Here is a 19,889-nt window from a genome sequence, read left to right as displayed (position 1 = left end):
CTCCAGGAGAGATGTAAAGAAACTCTGGGACTCTGATGCTTGAGGTCAAACTGAGATTGATCAAGAACTTTTTGCTACCAGCACCTGAACGGTATATGCTAAAGTTGGTGTTAGTTCATCAGAAACTTCTCTTCAGGTCTATAACTCTATGTTCAGTAGACCTTAAAATATTGGCAATGGGAAGGCATGTGGGTGGGAAGGATTAGTTCCTTCAGGTCTGAGACAGGTTTTAAAAATATGCTGGTGGCATGCTGTGGTCATGATATACCAATGGCAGCTTTGGGTTTTGATAGTGTGGCTATCGATATTCAAAAGATTCCTGATGGTGGGGGAAAAAAAGTATTTCTTGAAATGTGGGGCATGAATCCAGCTTTAGGGGGTTCTTTTGACTAGCCCTGAGGAAGGGCACATGTGTAGCCAAGGTCTGTAGGGGAACAAGAATGTTAGAAATGTTAAGAAGAGGTGAGGGACTTGTGGTATTAAGAAGCAAATGCCCTCAGGCTAGCTTAAATAGAGGGATTTATCTTAAGGAAATAGAGAAGTCTCCTGAAACCCAAGGGCAGGCAGAAGGGGTATCCAGGCCTCACAGGGAAGAGAAAAAAGGAAAACCACCAGGAATCAAGGGATGTGTCTCTCTGTCTCTGCGTATGTGTCTCTCTCTCCTCTAACACAGCTTCCTCTGTTTCTCTTGCACATGGCTCAACAGAGCTGCCACCAAATGACACCTTCAGTCCCAGAGTCTACAAAATTCTCTTGGAGTTCTTAGGGGTTTTTTTGGTAACAGACAATTCGTTCCCAAGGAGATTAAGCGATACACCAAAAACAAAAGCAGAGGCACCTGCCTTTCTGAAAAGGTGTTTTATTGCTTCTCCCTCTTCCCATCTCTAGATTCCAGAGAACAAAGAGACAGGGATGGGAAAAGCGACACAACCTCACCTCTGGCTGTTGGCCTAACCTGCCTTGATGAAGGATGGAGCCCTTGTGGGTGACAGGACGGGTTCAAACAGCTTTCTCTCTCTTACAGATGGGTAGACAGTAAGGTGTACTCACAGAATTCTGAGCCAGTCATTCCTTGTAGGTGCTCTGTTTTGGGTGGATTGTTTTAAGGTTTTAGAAACTCATTTGGGTGGTCCTGCATTCAGAGTCTTAGCCTTCCCCTCTGTATAGGGTCTCCTCAAAACCCGTCTTCTATACAAAAGTCCTCCCTTATTCACAGTTTCACTTTCTATGGTTTCAGTTACCCACAGTCAACGATGGTCCAAAAATATCAAGTGGAAAATTCCAGAAATAAACAATTCATAAGTTTTCAATTGCGTGCCATTCAGAGCAGCGTGATCAAATCTGGCACCATCCCGCTCCATCCCACCCCACATGGACATCGTCTGCTCCTGACATCCAACCATCGACATCACACAGGCTCCACGATCCAGATCACCCAAAGCTGATGGTCCTCCTACTGACATACTGTGAGGTCAGTAGTAGCCTAACCCTACATCATAATGCCTACGTTATTCACCCTTTATCTCATCACATAGGCATGTTACCATCTCACAGGACCACAAGAAGAGTGAATGAAATACAGTAAGATATTTTGAGACAGAAAGCACATTCACATAACTTATTATAATATATAGTTGTAACTGTTCTATTTTGTTATTAGTTATTGTTGTTAATCTCTTACTGTGCCTAAGGGTTCAGTACTACCTGTGGTTTCAGGCATCCACTGGGGGTCTTGGAAAATATCCACTGTGTATAAGAGGGGACTACTGTACTCTGGGCTCCCTGCCCTGACAGATAGCTTTTATTTAGCATTAAATAGCAATTTTTTCTGGATACCATCCCAGATACCAAATTATGCTCAGCAATTTTAGCTAATGTTCTTCTTGGACAGATGTAAACTTAAAATCTTTTTTTGACTAACAGAAAAATAAACTAATAATTTTCGAAAGCATGACAACCAATATTCTATGACAAAATATTATTAAAAAGATCAAAATAACATTGAATAGATCTCCAAAAAGTCGAGACCTGTCCTCAAACCCTTCTCTTCTAAAACTAGCTAAACAGAATTCGTGTCTCCATTTCTAAGTTACCAGAAAAGAGAATCTGACACTACTTGAGTCTCATTTCTCCCTGTGACCAGGGTCAGAGCAGCCCACCTTGTGAGCTGCAGCACAATTCTCCACAGGAGGATTGACCTAGGTATACAGACTAAAAGGATTAGAAGGCAATTGATTTTCTGATAATAGCAAACAGATAGTTAACAGATTTTGATAAGGCTTTGAAACCCCAAAGCAGAGATACCAAGGTATGTAAGATAGGCCATGCTGAGACCTAAATGAAAGACTTGTTTGTTTTTATCATAAAATGTAAAGTCAAAGCTAGAATAAACAGGGATAATCAGATTCAGCAGATATTTAATGGGAAAAGGTACTTCAGCCTTATACAGTTGTATTTGGTCATTGCTCTGTGTTGTATTTTCAGTTAAATTCCTTATGGAAATATTAACTAGTTGATTTGCTCCATTGTTTAAATAAAGTGTTGTATATCCATAGAATAAGCAAAATCTACTGCATCATATGTTAAAAATCCTGAGGATCAGGTAACACCTGACAAAAGCCTAGCCCAGTGCCCCATACTGTCCTAGTGGACATCTGACATCCTTTTTGACTGTCCAGCATCTGACCTCTCTTCCCATTTGGTTCATTCCCCACCTTGTGGGTCCTGGAGGAGGTAGATCTGACAGTGCCAGATACTCGTGATGACCTTCACACCCACTCCAGACTGACTTGAGAGCTACTGATGGAAGAAGAGGAGGTGGGGTTCCTCACTCTCTCTGAAGGTAGCGGAGGTTACAGCTGATGCCATCTTGAGCTGCTGCTATGGAAGTGGAAATAGTATAAACTATGACATCTAGCGCCCAACAGTAATGACAACTGTTTCCTTACCAGAGAACTTTAAAAAAAAAAAAAAAACAGCTTTATTGCGATATAATTCACATACCATACAATTCACCCACTTAAAGTGTATAATTCACTGGCTTTTAGTATATTTACAGAATTGTGCAACCATCACCACAATCAAGTTTAAAACATTTTCATCACCCCAAAATTAACCCCACACCCCTTAAACAACATCCCTTAATTCCTCCCCCTATCTCCCTCCCAGCTCTAGGTAACCACTAATCTACTTTCTGTCTCTAAAGATTTGCCTATTTCTGGACATTTTATATAAATGGAAATATACAATGTGATCCTTTGTGTCTGCCTTCTTTCACATAGCATACTGTTTTCAGGGTTCATCCATGTTGTAGCAAGAATCAGTATTTCATTCCTTTTTATGGCTGAATAATATTCCATTGTATGAATATACATTTTTTTATCCATTCAATAGTTGATGGACATTTCCATTGTTTCCACTTTTTGGCTATTATGAATAATGCTGCTAGGAACACTTGTGTACAAGTTTTTATGTGGACATACATGTTCACTTCTCTTCAGGATATACCTAGGAGTGGAATTGCTGGGTCATATGGTAACTTCGTTTAACTGTCAGAGGAACTGCCAGATTGTTTTTAAAAGCAGTTGCACCATTTTACATTCCCACCAGCAGTGTATGGGGATTCTGATTTTTCCATATCCTCACCAACACTTGTTATTATTTGTCTTTTGATTATAGTCACCCTAGCAGGTGTGAAGTGGTATCTTACTGTGGCTCTGATTTGCATTTCCCTGATAGCTAATGGTGGTGAGCATCTTTTCATGTGCTCATTGGACATTTGTATATCTTCCTTGGAGAACTGTTGATTCTGATCCTTTGCTCATTTTTAAATTGGGTTATTTGTCTTTTTATAATTGTGTTGTATAGTCCACCAGACCAGTTTTGAGGCATGGTTTTAAGAGTTGTTCCTGGCTACAATAAACTTACTTTTCAACATTTCTCACAATTCTGTGAGCTATCGACATCTTTTGCATAAAGTCATTTTCTGCTTAAATCGGTCACAGTTTCTATTGCAACTCAAAACACTGACTGACACAGACTCTGGAACCCAAGGCAGCACCCCTCACCTAGAGAAAATCACTTACATATGGCTCTACTGGCAACTAGAAACCTGTTCAGTGTCAGTATTGTTACTAAAGCTTGGGTTTCTGAATTCATGATTCTAAACTCTTAATCTATGCAAACTCAGTCCATGGGAATTTATGGGATTGACAAGTGGAAACTTTGGCAGGTTGAGCAGCAAGTAGGAACTGGAGCAGAGAGAAATAGAAAACTCTTAGGAAGTGGTTGCCATTTCTTGCCATTTTCCTTCAAGATAAAGTAGGTCATTGATTCTTGTTATTCAGATGATAAGGTGCTGACTGATGCTGGCAGTCCTCTCTCTGCCTCGGTCCTCCATCTCCCTGCCAACCTCGGGTGCCACACAGGGAATCCACCAGGATTTTCTTCCAAATGGTCAAATATGTAAATAAAGTAAGAATCCTAATTCTATCAGCCTGAAACAGGAGGGAACAGGGCAGGGCACGATCTTTAAAAGAATGACACAACCCTTGAGGATGCGACATAAACTGGTTAGAACCAACTAGGTCCAAGATGGCAGAAGATTCGACTCCCAGTAGACCTTGAGCCTCACTATATGTTCACTGTACTACATTAGCATGCTAAATGACACACTCACCAGCGCCCTCACAGTTCCGAGGCGGACCATACTGGGCATATACCAATGCAATAGAAAACCATAATTCAAAAAGAGTCATGTACCAAAATGTTCATTGCAGCACTATTTACAATAGCCAGGACATGGAAACAACATAAATGTCCATCAACATGCTGGTCCCTGTCCAGCGGATAAAGAAGATGTGGTACATATATACAATGGAATATTACTCAGGCATAAAAAGGAAAGAAATTGGGTCATTTGTAGAGACATGGATGGACCTAGAGACTGTCATACAGAGTGAAGTAAGTCAGAAAGAGAAAAACAAATATTGTATATTAACGGGTATATGTGGAATCTGAAAAAATTGGTATAGACAATCTTATTACAAAGCAGAAATAGAGACACAGACATATAGAACAAATGTATGGATACCAAGGGGGAAGGAGGGGGTGGAATGAATTGGGAGATTGGGATTGACATATATACACTATTGATACTTGATACTATGTATAAAATAGATAACTAATGCGAACCTACTAGCACAGGGAACTCTATTCAGTGCTCTGTGGTGACCTAAATGGGAAGGAAATCCATAAAAGAGGGGATATATGTATACATATAGCTGATTCACTTTGCTGTACAGTAGAAACTAACACAACATTGTAAAGCAACTATACTCTAATAAAAATTTTAAAAAAACAAAAACAAAACAAATAAAAACAAAACAAAAAGGGCAAAAAGTGGGCAGTGGCCAAATCCTGGAAATCTCCGCCCTTTCTCCAAGATAGGTGGAATAGTCCTCCCATTCATTAGCCTATGAAATTACCCAGCCCATAAAAACCCCATATTTTGGGGTCTCTCTCACCTTTTGAGATGGACTGCATTCTGTCTATGGAGTGTGTATCTCTCTCAATAAATCTATTTCTTACCTATAACTTTGCCTCTGGCTGAATTCCTTCTGCACTGAGACATAAAGAACCTGAACTTCAGCAAGTCCTGAGACCAGGTGTGCAATCTCAACTAAAAGACAGTGGGGGACTTCCCTGGTGGTGCAGTGGTTAAGAATCTGCCTGCCAATGCAGGGGACACAGGTTCGACCCCTGGTCTGGGAAGATCCCACATGCCACAGAGCAACTAAGCCTGTGCGCCTCAACTACTGAGCCTGCGCTCTAGAGACCACGAGCCACCACTACTGAAGCCCACGTGCTGCAACTACTGAAGCCCACGTGCCTAGAGCCCGTGCTCCGCAACAAGAGAAGCCACCACAATGAGAAGCCCATGCACCACAACGAAGAGTAGCCCCCGCTCACTGCAACTAGAGAAAGCCCGAGTGCAGCAATGAAGACTCAACGCAGCCAAAAAAGTAAATAAATAAAAGACAGTGGGTTCAAGTCCCAATCTGAGTTTTGGCTGGGTTTGAGTCCCGGCCTGTGGGTTCAAGACCCAGTGTGAGTTGTGCGGTTTCAGGCCAATTGAACTACACATTTGGTTATCAGGCAATTTTAGTTCAGATATCAACACTGTTAACTTTGTGTATGCTTTCTCCCCACCCCCATGCCTCTTTTGTATCTTGGATTCTCTAAGAAGTCAAGGAAATAAGAATATCACTGCCTCCCAGGGCTGTTAGTGATCTGAGGCCAAGGGTTTGGAGAAAGTTGTTTTCTGCAGTTTCCTAGGTAATACCCTTAGCTCCCTCCTCTGTGCAGCATAGATAGGGGTGCAGCTATAGTGCCAGTCTGCCCTTAGTGCCCTCTCACTCCTCTTCTAAGCACTCATTTCCCCTTCCACGTCCCCTCTTCTCCCAGGAGAGTCTCTTAGAGCCTATATTTGAAGGGATTTGTTCCAAAGGGAATTCAACCTAAAACAGATGCTGATAGGTTTAAGCTATTAACCTTCTCAAAGGCATTTACATTTCAATGTCATTAATCTCTCTCTGTTGACTTGCATTTTCCAAATTCAAAGACCACTTTCAGTTCTCATTCTCCATGTCCTTGCTTTGGTCCCTAAGAACAAGGTGTTGAAGAGTGGTATTGATCTGAGAGAAGGAAACCTGAGATCCTAGAATGAAACATTTTGTGTTGCAATCCAACCACTTACGCACTTAACCATTTCTTAAGCACCTACTGTGTGCCTGACACTGTGTTCTAGCTGCTGGAGATGTAGCAGAGAAGAGAAGCAAGGCCCCCGCCCTCATGCATCTTCCACTCTAGTGGTGGCAATAAACAATAAATACATAAAAAGATACCATTTCAGATAGTGATAGGTTCCATGAAGAGGAATGTGAAACAGTGAACAATGCGATAGTGAAAGATGTGAAGAAAGCCCATTAGGCAGGATGGTTGCAGAAAGCCTCTTTAAGAAAGTGGCATTTCCACCAAAACGTGAAGGGTGGATTTGGGGAAAAAGTGTTCCAGGGAGAGAAAACAGCAAGAGCGAAGACCTGGATGCAGGGACAGGCTTAGCACAGCACACAGGAGGTTCAGAAAAACGCCAGTGTGGCTGGAATGTAGTAGAGGAAGGGTATGAGATGAGCTGAGAAGTAATCAGGTCAGGTACGGCCTTGGAAGCCATGGTAAAGATGCAGAGAGGCTATCTTGCCCCAAGTCACACAGTTGGTAAATGGTAGAGCCAGGATGATAACCCAGGTCTTTTCAATCCTATCAAGTGTTTTTGCATTGTAATCTGGTTTATGCCCAAAATGGTGCTAGATAAAGAGAGACTTTACTGGACATTCCAAAACTGTCCTTCTTGGACATTCCAAAACTCTAAGAAGAGACAGACTGTTATTGCACTCTCTTCTCTTCATTCTCTCTTTAAAAAAAAAAAAAAAATACTAGATATGAAAACTTCAGAGTGTACCATGCTAAATCATACAAATTCCGTCTTTTAAACAGAGGATCTGAATTTTATAGATATTATAAGTAAATACCTATTGAACATTTATCATATGATCCCATAGAGCATGCAGAGAAGTTATTTTGGTGTTGCTATGTTTGACCTTATTAAAATTCAAGCACACAGGATTGCCTAACACCTTTTTTTTTTTTTTTTTACCATCTATTTTTAAACATAAGACCTACTCTCCCTATTACACATTAGGAAACTTAATATAGCTGAGGTGCTGGTCAGGATTAGCTACTACATAGATTGTCTGGGGCTTTTATGTTTTGCTTTTAAAATCAGAAATAAATCAAAATAATTGTTTTTTAAAAGTAAATTTATGCTCAATAAAAGAAAGAAATTGGCTAATAAACACCAGATGTGTGTTGGATCTGGTGATGAGCCCTGAACTCATGAGTGTTCCAGGACTGGCTCTGCCATTAGACTAGGGTTAGAATCCTAGCATACTTCCTAGCCATCTGACATTAGGTAAATTACTCAAGATTGCTAAGTCTCCATTTTCTCTCCCATAAAATGGGAATGAAAACAATGCATATATCATAGAGCTATTGTGAAAATAAACCAAACTAACAAGTGACCATGCTTGGAATAGACTAGCTATTCCTTGAGTTGATGTTGGTTTCCCTTCCTTCTCTGGGTCTCTGTTCACTCATCAGAAGCATAAACAGGTCAGGGAGATGATGCTAAAGTCCTGTCTAGGATAAGTGTCATCAGCAGCCAGGCCTTCCAGCAATATTTGGACCACAGGACAGTGAAACCTCCTGTTGTAGGCAGATAGAGAAGTTGCTAGCAAGATGACATGGAGACTGACAGAAAACTCCTAGAGGAAGGAGCAAGGAGGCTTCAGAGACTGGCGCTTGAAGGACTGGGATCCTAGCAGAACCCTGCCTCTGCTACCCAGGCCCAATTCATCTTACCAATGCATTTGCTTCAACTAATTACTTGTGAGATTATTTGTTTAATGCCTGCCCTCTCCAGAGACTAAACTCTAAAGATTAGGAACTCTGTTTTCTTCACTCATTCTAGATTCAATTTACTTTGTTTTGCACACAGTAGGCCCTCAACAAATATTTATTGAATGAATGAGCCTCTTTTCTTTTAGTAGGTACATTTCTGAAATTGGAGGTGTCTCGAATTTAGCTAAGCAACATGGTGGCATTGCTGCTCTGGCACTCATTTTGTTGGACCAAGTGGCCTGCAGGGGCCTTAAACTGACACCAGCCTCCTCATGCAAGAACATGTCCCGGAGACAGTCCTCATAGTAAGCTCCTGATATGACTTCCCCAGCAGTTTTTGTGATCAATAGTCTCCCTCACCTTCCATCGTCTTCCCCTTGTGCGCCCCTTAGATAAGACCCCTGTGAAGTTTACCAAAATCCCATGCATTTTGGTTTGAATTGACTGATCCAGACTTAGCCCAAGAACCCCCAAGAATTCCACACATAGACCCTAATAAAGGCATGTGTGCCAGGTTCTGCCTCTCCCTTTGCCTGTACTCACTCTGCCTTGACCTCCCTGTATGGCCCCTTGAGGTACGCCGTGCATTTCCTCCAGGACTTGTGAGTAGTAACCTTCTCTAGTTCAATTTCTCTTGTGGTCTTTTGTTGAACTGCTGCTCATGCTCACCATCCGGCACCCTGTGTTCCACTTAATAAATGTTAATTTAATGATGTCATAACAGGAGGAAATTCATTTTATTTACAAATCAACAATTTTAAGCGCCCTAGTGAACTCAGCCAATAAGAGGAAATTTGTGATGAAAATTTCTGTTTAGCTGTGGATTTTTTTTTAAAGAGAAGTGTACCCAAACTAAGAAAGCATAGTAATGGCTCCATGAGAGGGCTTTGAGCATTTAGAGTTTGGTAGCATCAATTAACCCTGCCACATATCTTGGATTTTATCAGACTAGGATGTAGAGTTTTGGAACTGAATACACTCCAGTTGCCTTAATAGAGGACTTTTCTCTGGGCAAAATGCAAAGCCTATTCTTATCTGTCCATCTATGATCCGCCTCAAGGGTCAGTCTAGGGGAGGCTTCCCAATGAGTCACAGAAGGTGGGAATGATAACCACAGACATCCTAATTGAAAAATCCCTCAGTACTTATCACTGTCCCCTCCGAGCTGTTGTGTTTCCAGAGTCCCTGGCTATTGTCAATCCCTGGAAAATGAATGGTCAGCAACTAATGAAATTCTACCTAATCTAACAGGTTCAACATCCCAACTAAATTTGCTTCTCAAGGGAATCTGGATGACTTGACATTCACCTGCTCATTCATTCACTCATTTATTCACGCCATTCACTTATTAATTCAACAAATATTCCCAGTCCTGGAAATACTGAGTGATTCTGGATGAGAAAAAGAAAGCTTAAACAGAGCGGTAATTAGCACAAGAGCTGGAACCAGGAACTAAAGAATATCTAATCACATATTGTGTCTGGAATATCTTTCTGCCCAGCTGGAGTATCACCTCTGCAAAATCTTTCTAAATTTCATTTTAAGAAGAATATACTTCTTTTCTCTGTTCCCTTGTTAATATCCTTAGTATAGTACTATGACATTATGTTGGAGTTAACTGCTTCCCCTCACCAGACTGTGAGCTCCTTAAGAAGGAACTGTGCCATCCAACCACCCTTATGTCTCTGGTGCCTTGCATAGGGCCAAGCATACAGAACTCATTATCAGTGGAACAGTTCTCTGCATTCCAGTGAGTTAATGGATTTCTAGGTATTATCAGGCCTGTATTGTCCAATATGGTAGCCACTAGCCACATGAGGCTATTGAGCACTTGAAATGTAGCCTGGGGGTGGGGAAGAAGAATTGAGACGTACTGTAAATGTAAAACACACATCAAATTTCAAAGACTTTGCACACAAAAAAGTTGGGGCTTCCCTGGTGGCGCAGTGGTTGAGAATCTGCCTGCCAATGCAGGGGACACGGTTTCGAGCCCTGGTCTGGGAAGATCCCACATGCCGCGGAGCAACTAGGCCCGTGAGCCACAACTACTGAGCCTGCGCGTCTGGAGCCTGTGCTCCGCAACAAGACAAGCCGCGATAGTGAGAGGCCCGCGCACCGCGATGAAGAGTGGCCCCCGCTTGCCGCAACTGGAGAAAGCCCTCGCACAGAAACGAAGACCCAACACAGCCATAAATAAACAAATAAAATTTTTTAAAAAAGTAAAATATCCCGTTAATAGTTTTATATTGATCATATGTTGAATTGGTAATACTTTGGATATTGAGTTAAATAAACATATTATTAAAATTAATTTCACCTGTTTCTTTTTACTTTTTTAATGTAGCTGTTAGAAAATTATAAATTATATATGTGGTTCACATTGTAATTATTTTATTATCCAATAGAAATATTGGATAATACTGGGCTAAATCAAAGATTACTATTTCAGGTACAAACCACACCCAGTCTCTTATATCTGATTCTCTCTTTTGGTAGGAAGGAAGGGGAATTTGGTTATATCGTCCGAATTGAGTCAAGGCTTTCATTGAGCCTAGGTTCAGAATATCCAGGGAATATAAGACACTTTTTTTTTTTTTTTGGCAAAATTCTATCGTTAATATGTCCCACATTTTGGTAGGTTTGCTGTTTTAAAGAAAAAAAATCCAACTCCTGCTATAGTCCCCTATACAGAGTCAAAGTCTCACCAAGGGCATGTAATACCCATGCAGCCAACACTTAAATAGCCCTTCAATTCCTGGCTCCAAGAGCCTCTGCTTTATCTTCTCTCCTCCCTCAGTCTCTGGCATCCTAAGCAGTCACCCCTCCCATCTCAGCTTTTTCCACTGACCTCAGAAGAGGGCTGTCTCAAATAACACCCTTGTCAAAACACCTAGGTAAGCACAGAAGTGGGAGACATCATATAAATAGACATATGGCAACACAGTGCTCCATACTGATAACAGAAACCACTTACCAACTCCCCTCACCTTCCAAGAGGTTTCTTTCTTACAATGATTAAACGTAAATGTCACTAATAAGTTTAATTCTATCAGCTTAGGCAGACCTTTTTTATACAGGCACTGGCAAAGCTGCAAATGAACATGATTTTTAAGATTTGGGCACTGTTGTAGCAAAAACCTCTGTGCTTAAACAGAGAAATTAAAATTGACCAACAGGGGCTTCCCTGGTGGCGCAGTGGTTGAGAATCTGCCTGCCAATGCAGGGGACACGGGTTCGAGCCCTGGTCTGGGAAGATCCCACATGCCACGGAGCAACTAGGCCCGTGAGCCACAACTACTGAGCCTGCGCGTCTCAAGCCTGTGCTCTGCAACAAGAGAGGCTGTGACAGTGAGAGGTCGGTGCACCACGATGAAGAGTGGCCCCCGCTCTCCGCAACTAGAAAAAGCCCTCGCACAGAAACGAAGACCCAACACAGCCAAAAATAAATAAATAAATAAATAAATTTAAAAAGGAAAAAAAAAGAAAAAGAAAAAATAAAATAAAATTGACCAACAGAGAAGATCCAAAACAAAAATTCTGAAAAATTTCCAAGTGATCTGTGGGAAAGACCAAAAGAGTCAGGCTTCGCTGGACTACAGTCAGAAAAATACAAAAATCATGGATGTCTATTTACGTATCTTCCTCCATACAGGAGACCATAAGCTTGAAACATTTAGTACAGTGTTGGGCACGCAATAGGTGTTCAATGAGTATATGAGAGTATAGGCGCTTAATAGTTAATGGGATAATGCAATCACCATGGTTTTCTTTTATTTTTTTAACCCTGAGTGGTATGGTAGGCAGAACCCAACTTCCTATTTTACTCTGAATACAATCGGAAGCCCTTACCACGGCCTGCAAAATCCTACATGATTTGCAACCCACCCACTTCTTAGACTCATTTCCCATCACTCTCCCTTATTTGCTCTCGAAACCTGATCTCCTTGTGTTCCTCAAATAAGCCACACACAGTCCGGCCTCAGCGCCCTTGCACCAGCTCTCCTCTTTGCCTAGAATACTCATTCCTTCAGTCTCTGCTCAAATGTCACCTCATCACAGAGGCTTTCTTCACCACCTGATCCAAAACAGTATAATCCTTATCTGCTGTACTTGTCCTCATATCACTGATTGCCACCTGACATACTACATATTTGTTTGTTTACTTGTCTCCCCAACCTGGAAAGCCACTCCCAGGAGGGCAGGGACTTGGTTCATTTTGTTCACTGCTGTATCCTTTGTGCCTAGAAAGTGCCTGACACATAGTAGGAGTTCAATAAGTAGTTGTTGAATGAATAAACAAATGAACATAGATTGGAGTCCAGACACCAGGATCTAGTCCTAATTCTACCGCTAAAAAGTTGTGTGACTTTGAACAAATGTCCCCTGACACTCAGTTGCTGAATCTGTAAAAGGATTGGTTGGGAAAAGATGTTTCTATAGCCTCTCCCAGCTCTCAAATCCTGCAGGTTTTATAGAGATGCTTTTTACATACAACTTTTGTATTAAGTTTTAGCAACATGAAAATCTTTTTCTTGTATCCACAAACAATGAGCCCTCTGGGCACTTCATTATGATTGAAGACCCTACTCCAAAGGCCCTGGATGAAGTCTTCCCCCATCCTTCCAGACAGGATAGACCCCAGGACTTCCTGCCTACTTTGAGGTGTTTCATACAGACCTTTTCTTCCTTAAATCTCTTATAACAGTTAATGACATAATTACATTTTTCTGTTTCTCCACCTAGAATGTGACTATCTTGAGGACAGTAATGGAGTCTTAGTAATGTTTGTATCCCCAGCATGGTCCTTGGCAATTAGTAGGCATTCCATGAATGTTTAGGGAATGAAGGAATACAGGAAAGCCAAAGTGGAATAGGACCATTTCTCATACTGAAAATGGAGACATCACTCTCCCCTCATTGATGAATGGTGGGCAGAAGGTAGCCCGGCTGCTAGTAATGATTCATCTGAAGGGATGTAAAGAAATTAAAACTTACTGGTAACCTACTAAAGGCCAAGCACTCTTACACATGTTCACATAGTTTATTTAATCCTATGACAACCTATGAATTAGGAATTATCACTAATTATTCCTTTTTATAAATCTGTAAAATTATCCTGATTTAGAGATGAGAAATATGGAGCTCAGAGAGGATGGGGAATTTGCCCATGATGGAATGGCAAACAGGGTTGCCACTCAGGCCTCTTCATGCCAATGATATTCATATCACTGAATGATACATCAGAAGGGTAGTTCTCTAATCTAATACAAATACTGGCATGTATAATGGTGAGCTTCCCTGCACTTTACAATTAAAGGTGATTTTTTTCCTTGATTCAGAAAGGTGGCTATAGATAATTCTATATATTATTGCTGGAAGAACAAAGAAAAGATGCACAAGCAGATGACGCTTTGAACCTTTTGAGTTTTTAAAAGTGAGGTTTTTTTCTGATAATAAAGTGCACTGTCTGTTCATTATAGAAAAACCAAAAAATATAGTTAAAGAAAAAAGTTTAGTCGACCATTATCCCATCACTCAGAGACAACCACTATTAACCTTTTTTTAACCTTAAGGTTAATAAAAGTTACTATAACCTTTATTATGCTAAGCTTTGTTAACCTTTTAAGCCTTTTTCCAATACATACTTTATTTTATAGTGAGATCATTCTAAATTATAAAATGAACTTGTTTTCAAATTCAATATATGCACTTCCCATAATGTTAGAAATCTTCATAAATAACATTTTAATAATGGCTTAATAATACCAAAAGAGATGCCATAATCAATCATTCCGTTATTATTACTTAAGCTATTTCTATTCAGTTACTTTCATGTGCCTCTCAATTAAAAAAAAATCAGTCTGTAATTCAACTTCTGCAAATAGTTCTGATCTTTGAGGAAACACAGAGACAACTTTTCCATTCAAGAAGGGGAAAACTCCCATTATTACTCAGAATAGTGAATAAAAGGTCTTCCATTTTCCTCCAATAACCCTTCCATATAGAAGTTAGTTGGAGCCATTCAAGTTTCCCCTACAGTAAGAAAGGGTCTTTCCTCCAAAAGAAGGGAGGTGTGGAAGTCTAGCAGTGGCTGGGAGTAAACAGACCGAGGCTCACATCTTGGTTCTTACATCTACTTGCCGTATACCCTCAGTAAATTATGTAAAGCCTCGGTTTCCTCACGTATAACAGGACAGTTACCTCACAGCGTTGCTGGAAGGGTTTAAAACGAGAACTGAGCCTGGCACGGAGTGAGCCCTCTTTTAACTGTAAAACTTGGATGGAGGAGCTGAGGGGAAGAATGTCTCATCATTCTTCGTTCCCATAAATAGAGAATATTCGAAGCTCTCACCTCTAGTCTCAGAAGAAAGAAGAACTTTAGGCCATAATTGTAAACTCACGCCCACCAAAACGGTTTGGTTTCTGATCACACTTTGAGGTTAGAAGACATTCAAGAACTCCCAGTTCCCAGAGGAGTTCCTGCCAACAGAAACCTCTCTCCTGAAAGAGCCTACAGCTGCCACCTCCTTTCCCCTTGCCCCACCATGGAGCAATCTCTACACATCTCCCTTCCTTCTCTCTGCTGCTGCCTCTCTGCTCTGAGCCCTCCCCAAACACAACTTTCCCATCTGCCTGTCAGTCTCCTTTCTCAATGACACCAATCTGTTCTCCTAAATCCTCTCCAGAAGTTTACTGATTTCTTGTTACCCATGTCATCAAATCCAAAATTTTTTAAATGGGATGGTTTTCAAGGCCTCCACCACCACCATCTACCTCTTCCCCCATGTCTCCCTCCACTCTACATTCCGACGCTCGGCCTGGTGTCCACCTTATCATCTGTAGTCAGAGCAGGCTGACGTTTACTGCAGATAAATCATGCCTTTACCTGAAGATCTTGACCTTTGGCAAAGGGCAACACAACCCCAAAGTGGTATTTTGAATCTCTATCAGCTGCTCACATTTTAGAGTAAACGAGTTTTCAGATTCTTGGGTGGCAGGGGTGCAAATTTTGCTTGGGCAAAAGGATATGAGGATTCTGGATGCCATTAAGGGAAAAGGCTGGATTGACAGACTTCCCCTTCTCAGTACTGCCCAGGAATCACAGGTCCCTACTCCTGTTCTGTCTCCCACAGGTGCCTTCTCTTCTGCGTCTCCTTTCTGCAATTCTTGCCCATTCTCCAGGGCCTAAGTCATGCCCACTACTTTTGAAGGCAGCCGCAGATCTACACACTCTTCTGACCTTCCACAGTACCATGGTCTGTCCTTCCCTCCCCTCTCGTGTATTCAGCACATTGTCTCATGGTCCCCATATTGCTTCCTAACTTCTTCCGCAAAGCCTTTGAGGGCAGGGACTGTGCCTGCTCCCCACTTGGTAAGTATGTGACCGATATTCCAGACTTATCTGACTGACAGTTCACCCTAATCAATGTCCCGCTGTGGGCCGTTTCAGCTTCAGCTCTGCTATCTTTGGTTGGGCGGCACGTTTAACTTTGGGTAAGATGGGCGCTCTGCAGGCTGCACAACCATCTGTCACCTACAAAGCCTTTCTACTGACATTAATAGATTTAGGAAGGGACACAACTGACTAACAAACCGAAAAACAAACAAAAAATCTAAAACTAAAAACAAACACCTTACCCCCATCCCCATACTCAAAGAGAACAAGGAAAGGTAAAAACAAATCCAAATCGAGAGGAGATGATTCCTGCTATTCTCATTTTAGGGCCTACAAGAAAGAAGGGAGGCAGGGAGACCCATATTTGTGTATAGTTATTACCTAATTGTATTCACATGTAATGTTGATGTTTGAGATCAAAAAAAAAAAAAAAAGCAGAATTTTAATAACAGGGGTGACTGAAATTCATGCTTCTTTTCTCCAAAGAATGTATGGGCGTTTGTACCAAAATTAAGTCCTCTTCTAGCAACCTAGGCCAGTGCTGGGCATCCAGGAGACTTTCAGTCCTTTGAAGTTTCCAGAGCGGCTTCTCGGCCTCCACCCCACCCCATACCCTCTTCTCCTCTGGCTCAGGCTTTCAAGATTGTTCCTAGGCTTTGGACCAAATGTAAGCATTTCTGCACAACTCTGCAGTTCGGCAGGACCCGAAGTAAATCCCCAGGAATAAACAAGAGCAGCAGCAAGTCACAAGGAGCCGGCTGGGGGGAGGGGGTGGTAGTGAGGGGGGGAGGGGTGGTAGTGAGGGAGGAAGGGGGGATGGGGAAGGATGAACTTTGCTGCTCCAGCCGGGCCTGTCACTCCAGCTGACAGCAAGCACCTGCACCTTCAAGTTCTTCACAAGGCAGCGCCCCCAGAGAGAAAGTGCTTAGCTCGAGGGAAATGAACCCCAGCGCTTAAAAAGAGGGAAAGGAAGGGTGCGGCGTTTCCCCCGCGCAGCACCCGCCCAGCCCCGCTGCCGCCCTCCCGGCCCGGGCGGCGCGCGTCTGGCTGCGGGCCCAGAGCGAGGGGCCCACGCTACCTGGCGTCCGGCTCCGGCTCCGGCTCCGAGTCCGACTCCGCGGCCGTCCCGTCCTCCTCGCCCCCCGACTCCTCCTCAGTGTCCGGCCCCCGGGTCGCCTCCTCGTCCGCGTCGGAGCCCAGGGCGCTGTCCGCGGCGTGGCTGCTCTCGCTGCTAGCCATCGCGCCTCTCCCGGGCCGGAGCTGGAGCCGGAACCGCCCGCGCCGCGCCTGGTGTTCTCCCTCTGACGGCGCCTCCGGCCCAGCCCGGCCCTGCCCTGTACCGGCGGGGCGGCTCGGGTTCCCTCCCGGGGGCGGGCGAGCCCCGTGACTTTAAATAGGCGTCAGAAAGTTTCACCACCGAGCTTCTGGGGCCCGGGCTCGGCGTCTCCTCTTCCCCGCGCGTCTAACTTCCCCCAGCCCTCCCCGCCCCAATTTAGGCGGATCCCTGGCGGGCCCTTTGGGCAACTGGAGAGCACCACTCCGAGGGGCGCAGGCTCCCGCTGCATCCGGGAGTTGGGAGGAGGAAAGGCACACAGCCCCGCTGCTTCTCTTCCCTCTAGAGTGGGTTAGGTAGGCTTCAGGTTTGGAGCAGAGCTGAGCTACTCGATGGGCCCTTATCCCAACCAAATGACTACTCTCTTTTACAGAGCAGAACACTTACTACTAGTTCAGGCACTCGTAAATTTTTACCCTCACAACTCTGCTGTGGGTAGGTTAACTAAGACGCTCGGGTTTATAAATGAGAGGGAAAACAGGCTCAGAAGAGCTTGGGTACCTAGCGTGCTCAAGGTCTCCTTTTGCTAGTAAAGTGACCCAATGGGAAACAAAGGTCTGCCCATGCAAAGTCCAGTTTGAAACCATTGTCAGTACTGGCTCCTTTTATATTGCAAATCAATATGGTGTATCTCTCCTCAGTGACTCCTGGATTATGCAGCCGAAACTTTTATCTCCACAAATCTTAAACTTTGAAGAGGAATAATTTTCCCTACATTGGCCAAAGTCTGTTTGTCTGAAATCAACCCAAAGTCCCAATCAATGCAATGCCCATGTTTAAGAGCCCTCAATGCTTCCACTGTTCTAGGACTAAGCACAAGGTCCCTTGGGAGATAATATGCTACAACCCACATCTTAGCTGTCTGGTCTTGTCTTTAGAAGTCAGGAGTTCTAACATTTATCAAGTCACACCACTGTGCCTTTATGTACACAATTCCTTCCACCTGAAACGTTCTTCCCATCTTTATTTACCTGGTTACTCATCATTCAAGATCACACCTTTCTCTGAAATCCCCAGCTTTAGCTCAATATCACTGTTTTAGGTTCCCACATTATCCTACATTCAAATTACGTTTGTGTCTCTTTCCCCAGTAGACTCTAAGTTTGTTATCTTTGTCCCACTATCCCCATCTCTTACAAGCGCAGAAGCTTAGCAAAGTACTTAGCACATAGTAGGTGCTTAATGAATGGTCCCTGCACTGAAGAGAACAGGCCTATGTAAAACAGGTAGAGATATCTTCACAATACATAAAGATCTTTTTTTTCATAAGGATGATTTTATGGCTAGAAGAGCTAACACTGATTTTTAATTACAGCAAATTCTATTCACAGAGTTGTTAAATATGATAAATGTAAATTAAGTAGTATTCCCCAGTTACAGTTATCCCTAGCTCATATGTGTGCATTAGGTCTGTGGGCAAAGAACTGCAGGTAGTTGAGGTACAGTACAGAAGCATCAGCTAGGGGGCATGAGAGGGAAGACAGCAAGAGTCCAGCCTTCCAGGGTTCACTAAACCAGGTTTAACATCAGCAGTATGCATTCTCTTACAGCAGGTAGGCTTTTGCATTAGTAATCCCAAGTGTCTGCTCACTAGGACAAAAAGGAATCAATTGCAGCTGTGGGATCTATTAAACACTAATCAAAACTACAGGTATATTCCCTCCATTTAACTCAAAATTTCTTAGGAACACAAACTATAGTCAACAAGATTTGTGAAGATCCTAGCTCAAACCAACCCAAAATTTAGAACTGCAGTACAGATTGCACATTTTAAACTTTCTAACACTACTTTCTTGAGTAACAACATAAATAGAAATGGCCAGATCAATACAAATAGAAAATAAAAGAATGTATTATTCACAACACAAATAATTCATATTGAAAATAATTTAAAAGCCTAAAAAATTCTCTCATATATTGACAGACCACTTATCTGACATATTTAGCAGTCACAAAGTGCATAATCTTAGGTTTCAGTCTACTGATTTACAACTGTGTGTAAATTTATTAACTTCTTGATCTATCTGTTATAGCGATACGGCTGAAAAGCAGCAACAGTGAGATAGGGGGCCCGGTGGTCATTGAAAGCTGAGAGAACAGTGGCATGAAAGAGTCCATGGTAAATTCTGGGGCTTTATTAGGAAATGTCATAATACTGTAGAGGTAGAATGCCCCAGACACTTACCCATGCCTGACAGCTACACAGTATTACTATGGAGTACTATGGCTATTATTTATTCTTTATAATTATTACCTGGAGTCATTACTAGAATATTACTTATACTCAACACATTCTGATAAAGAAGAGTTGCACAGTGTAAAATACACTTTAGGGAAATTTCCAAGAAAAAGAACTAGTATATAAAGCTTAATTGCTTCAAAAGCATTAATCATCAGTAAACTGAAAAATTCACCTGTGTGGAAAGCGTCATTCCTAATAATGCCAGAGAAACAGGGTGCTGATGTGGCTAGTTGGCTTAAAGAAGAATGAACTTGAATCCAAGATTCTCTGCATAATCTAAATAATTACGCACAATAACCGGATTCAGTTCAGCTCCAGATGATAACTAGAGCCTCAATCTCATCTCAGAAGTAAAGACTTTCACAGAAGAAAGAAAAAAGAAAAAAAGCAAAAAACACATC

At 42.3% G+C, this 19,889-nt stretch overlaps 1 protein-coding gene across 2 annotated transcripts in view; it reads right to left on the bottom strand.

Moving 5' to 3' along the window:
- CMYA5 (cardiomyopathy associated 5) overlaps positions 1 to 17,253 on the bottom strand; it is a 113,454-nt gene extending 96,201 nt beyond the window's left edge. The window contains exon 1 of one of the 2 annotated variants that reach the window (XM_036846162.1): positions 16,992 to 17,253. In XM_036846162.1, the coding sequence (XP_036702057.1) occupies positions 16,992 to 17,152 (161 nt within the window). In that variant the 5' untranslated portion in view covers positions 17,153 to 17,253. The remainder of the gene's footprint in view (positions 1 to 16,991) is intronic. The other variant, XM_036846163.1, reaches the window with a different exon arrangement.
- Between the last annotated feature and the right edge of the window lie 2,636 nt (positions 17,254 to 19,889).

The sequence above is a fragment of the Balaenoptera musculus genome, chromosome 3 (assembly GCF_009873245.2).
Source record: "Balaenoptera musculus isolate JJ_BM4_2016_0621 chromosome 3, mBalMus1.pri.v3, whole genome shotgun sequence".
Classification (NCBI taxonomy): Eukaryota; Metazoa; Chordata; class Mammalia; order Artiodactyla; family Balaenopteridae; genus Balaenoptera; species Balaenoptera musculus.
This window is presented reverse-complemented; position numbering and strand designations above follow the sequence as displayed.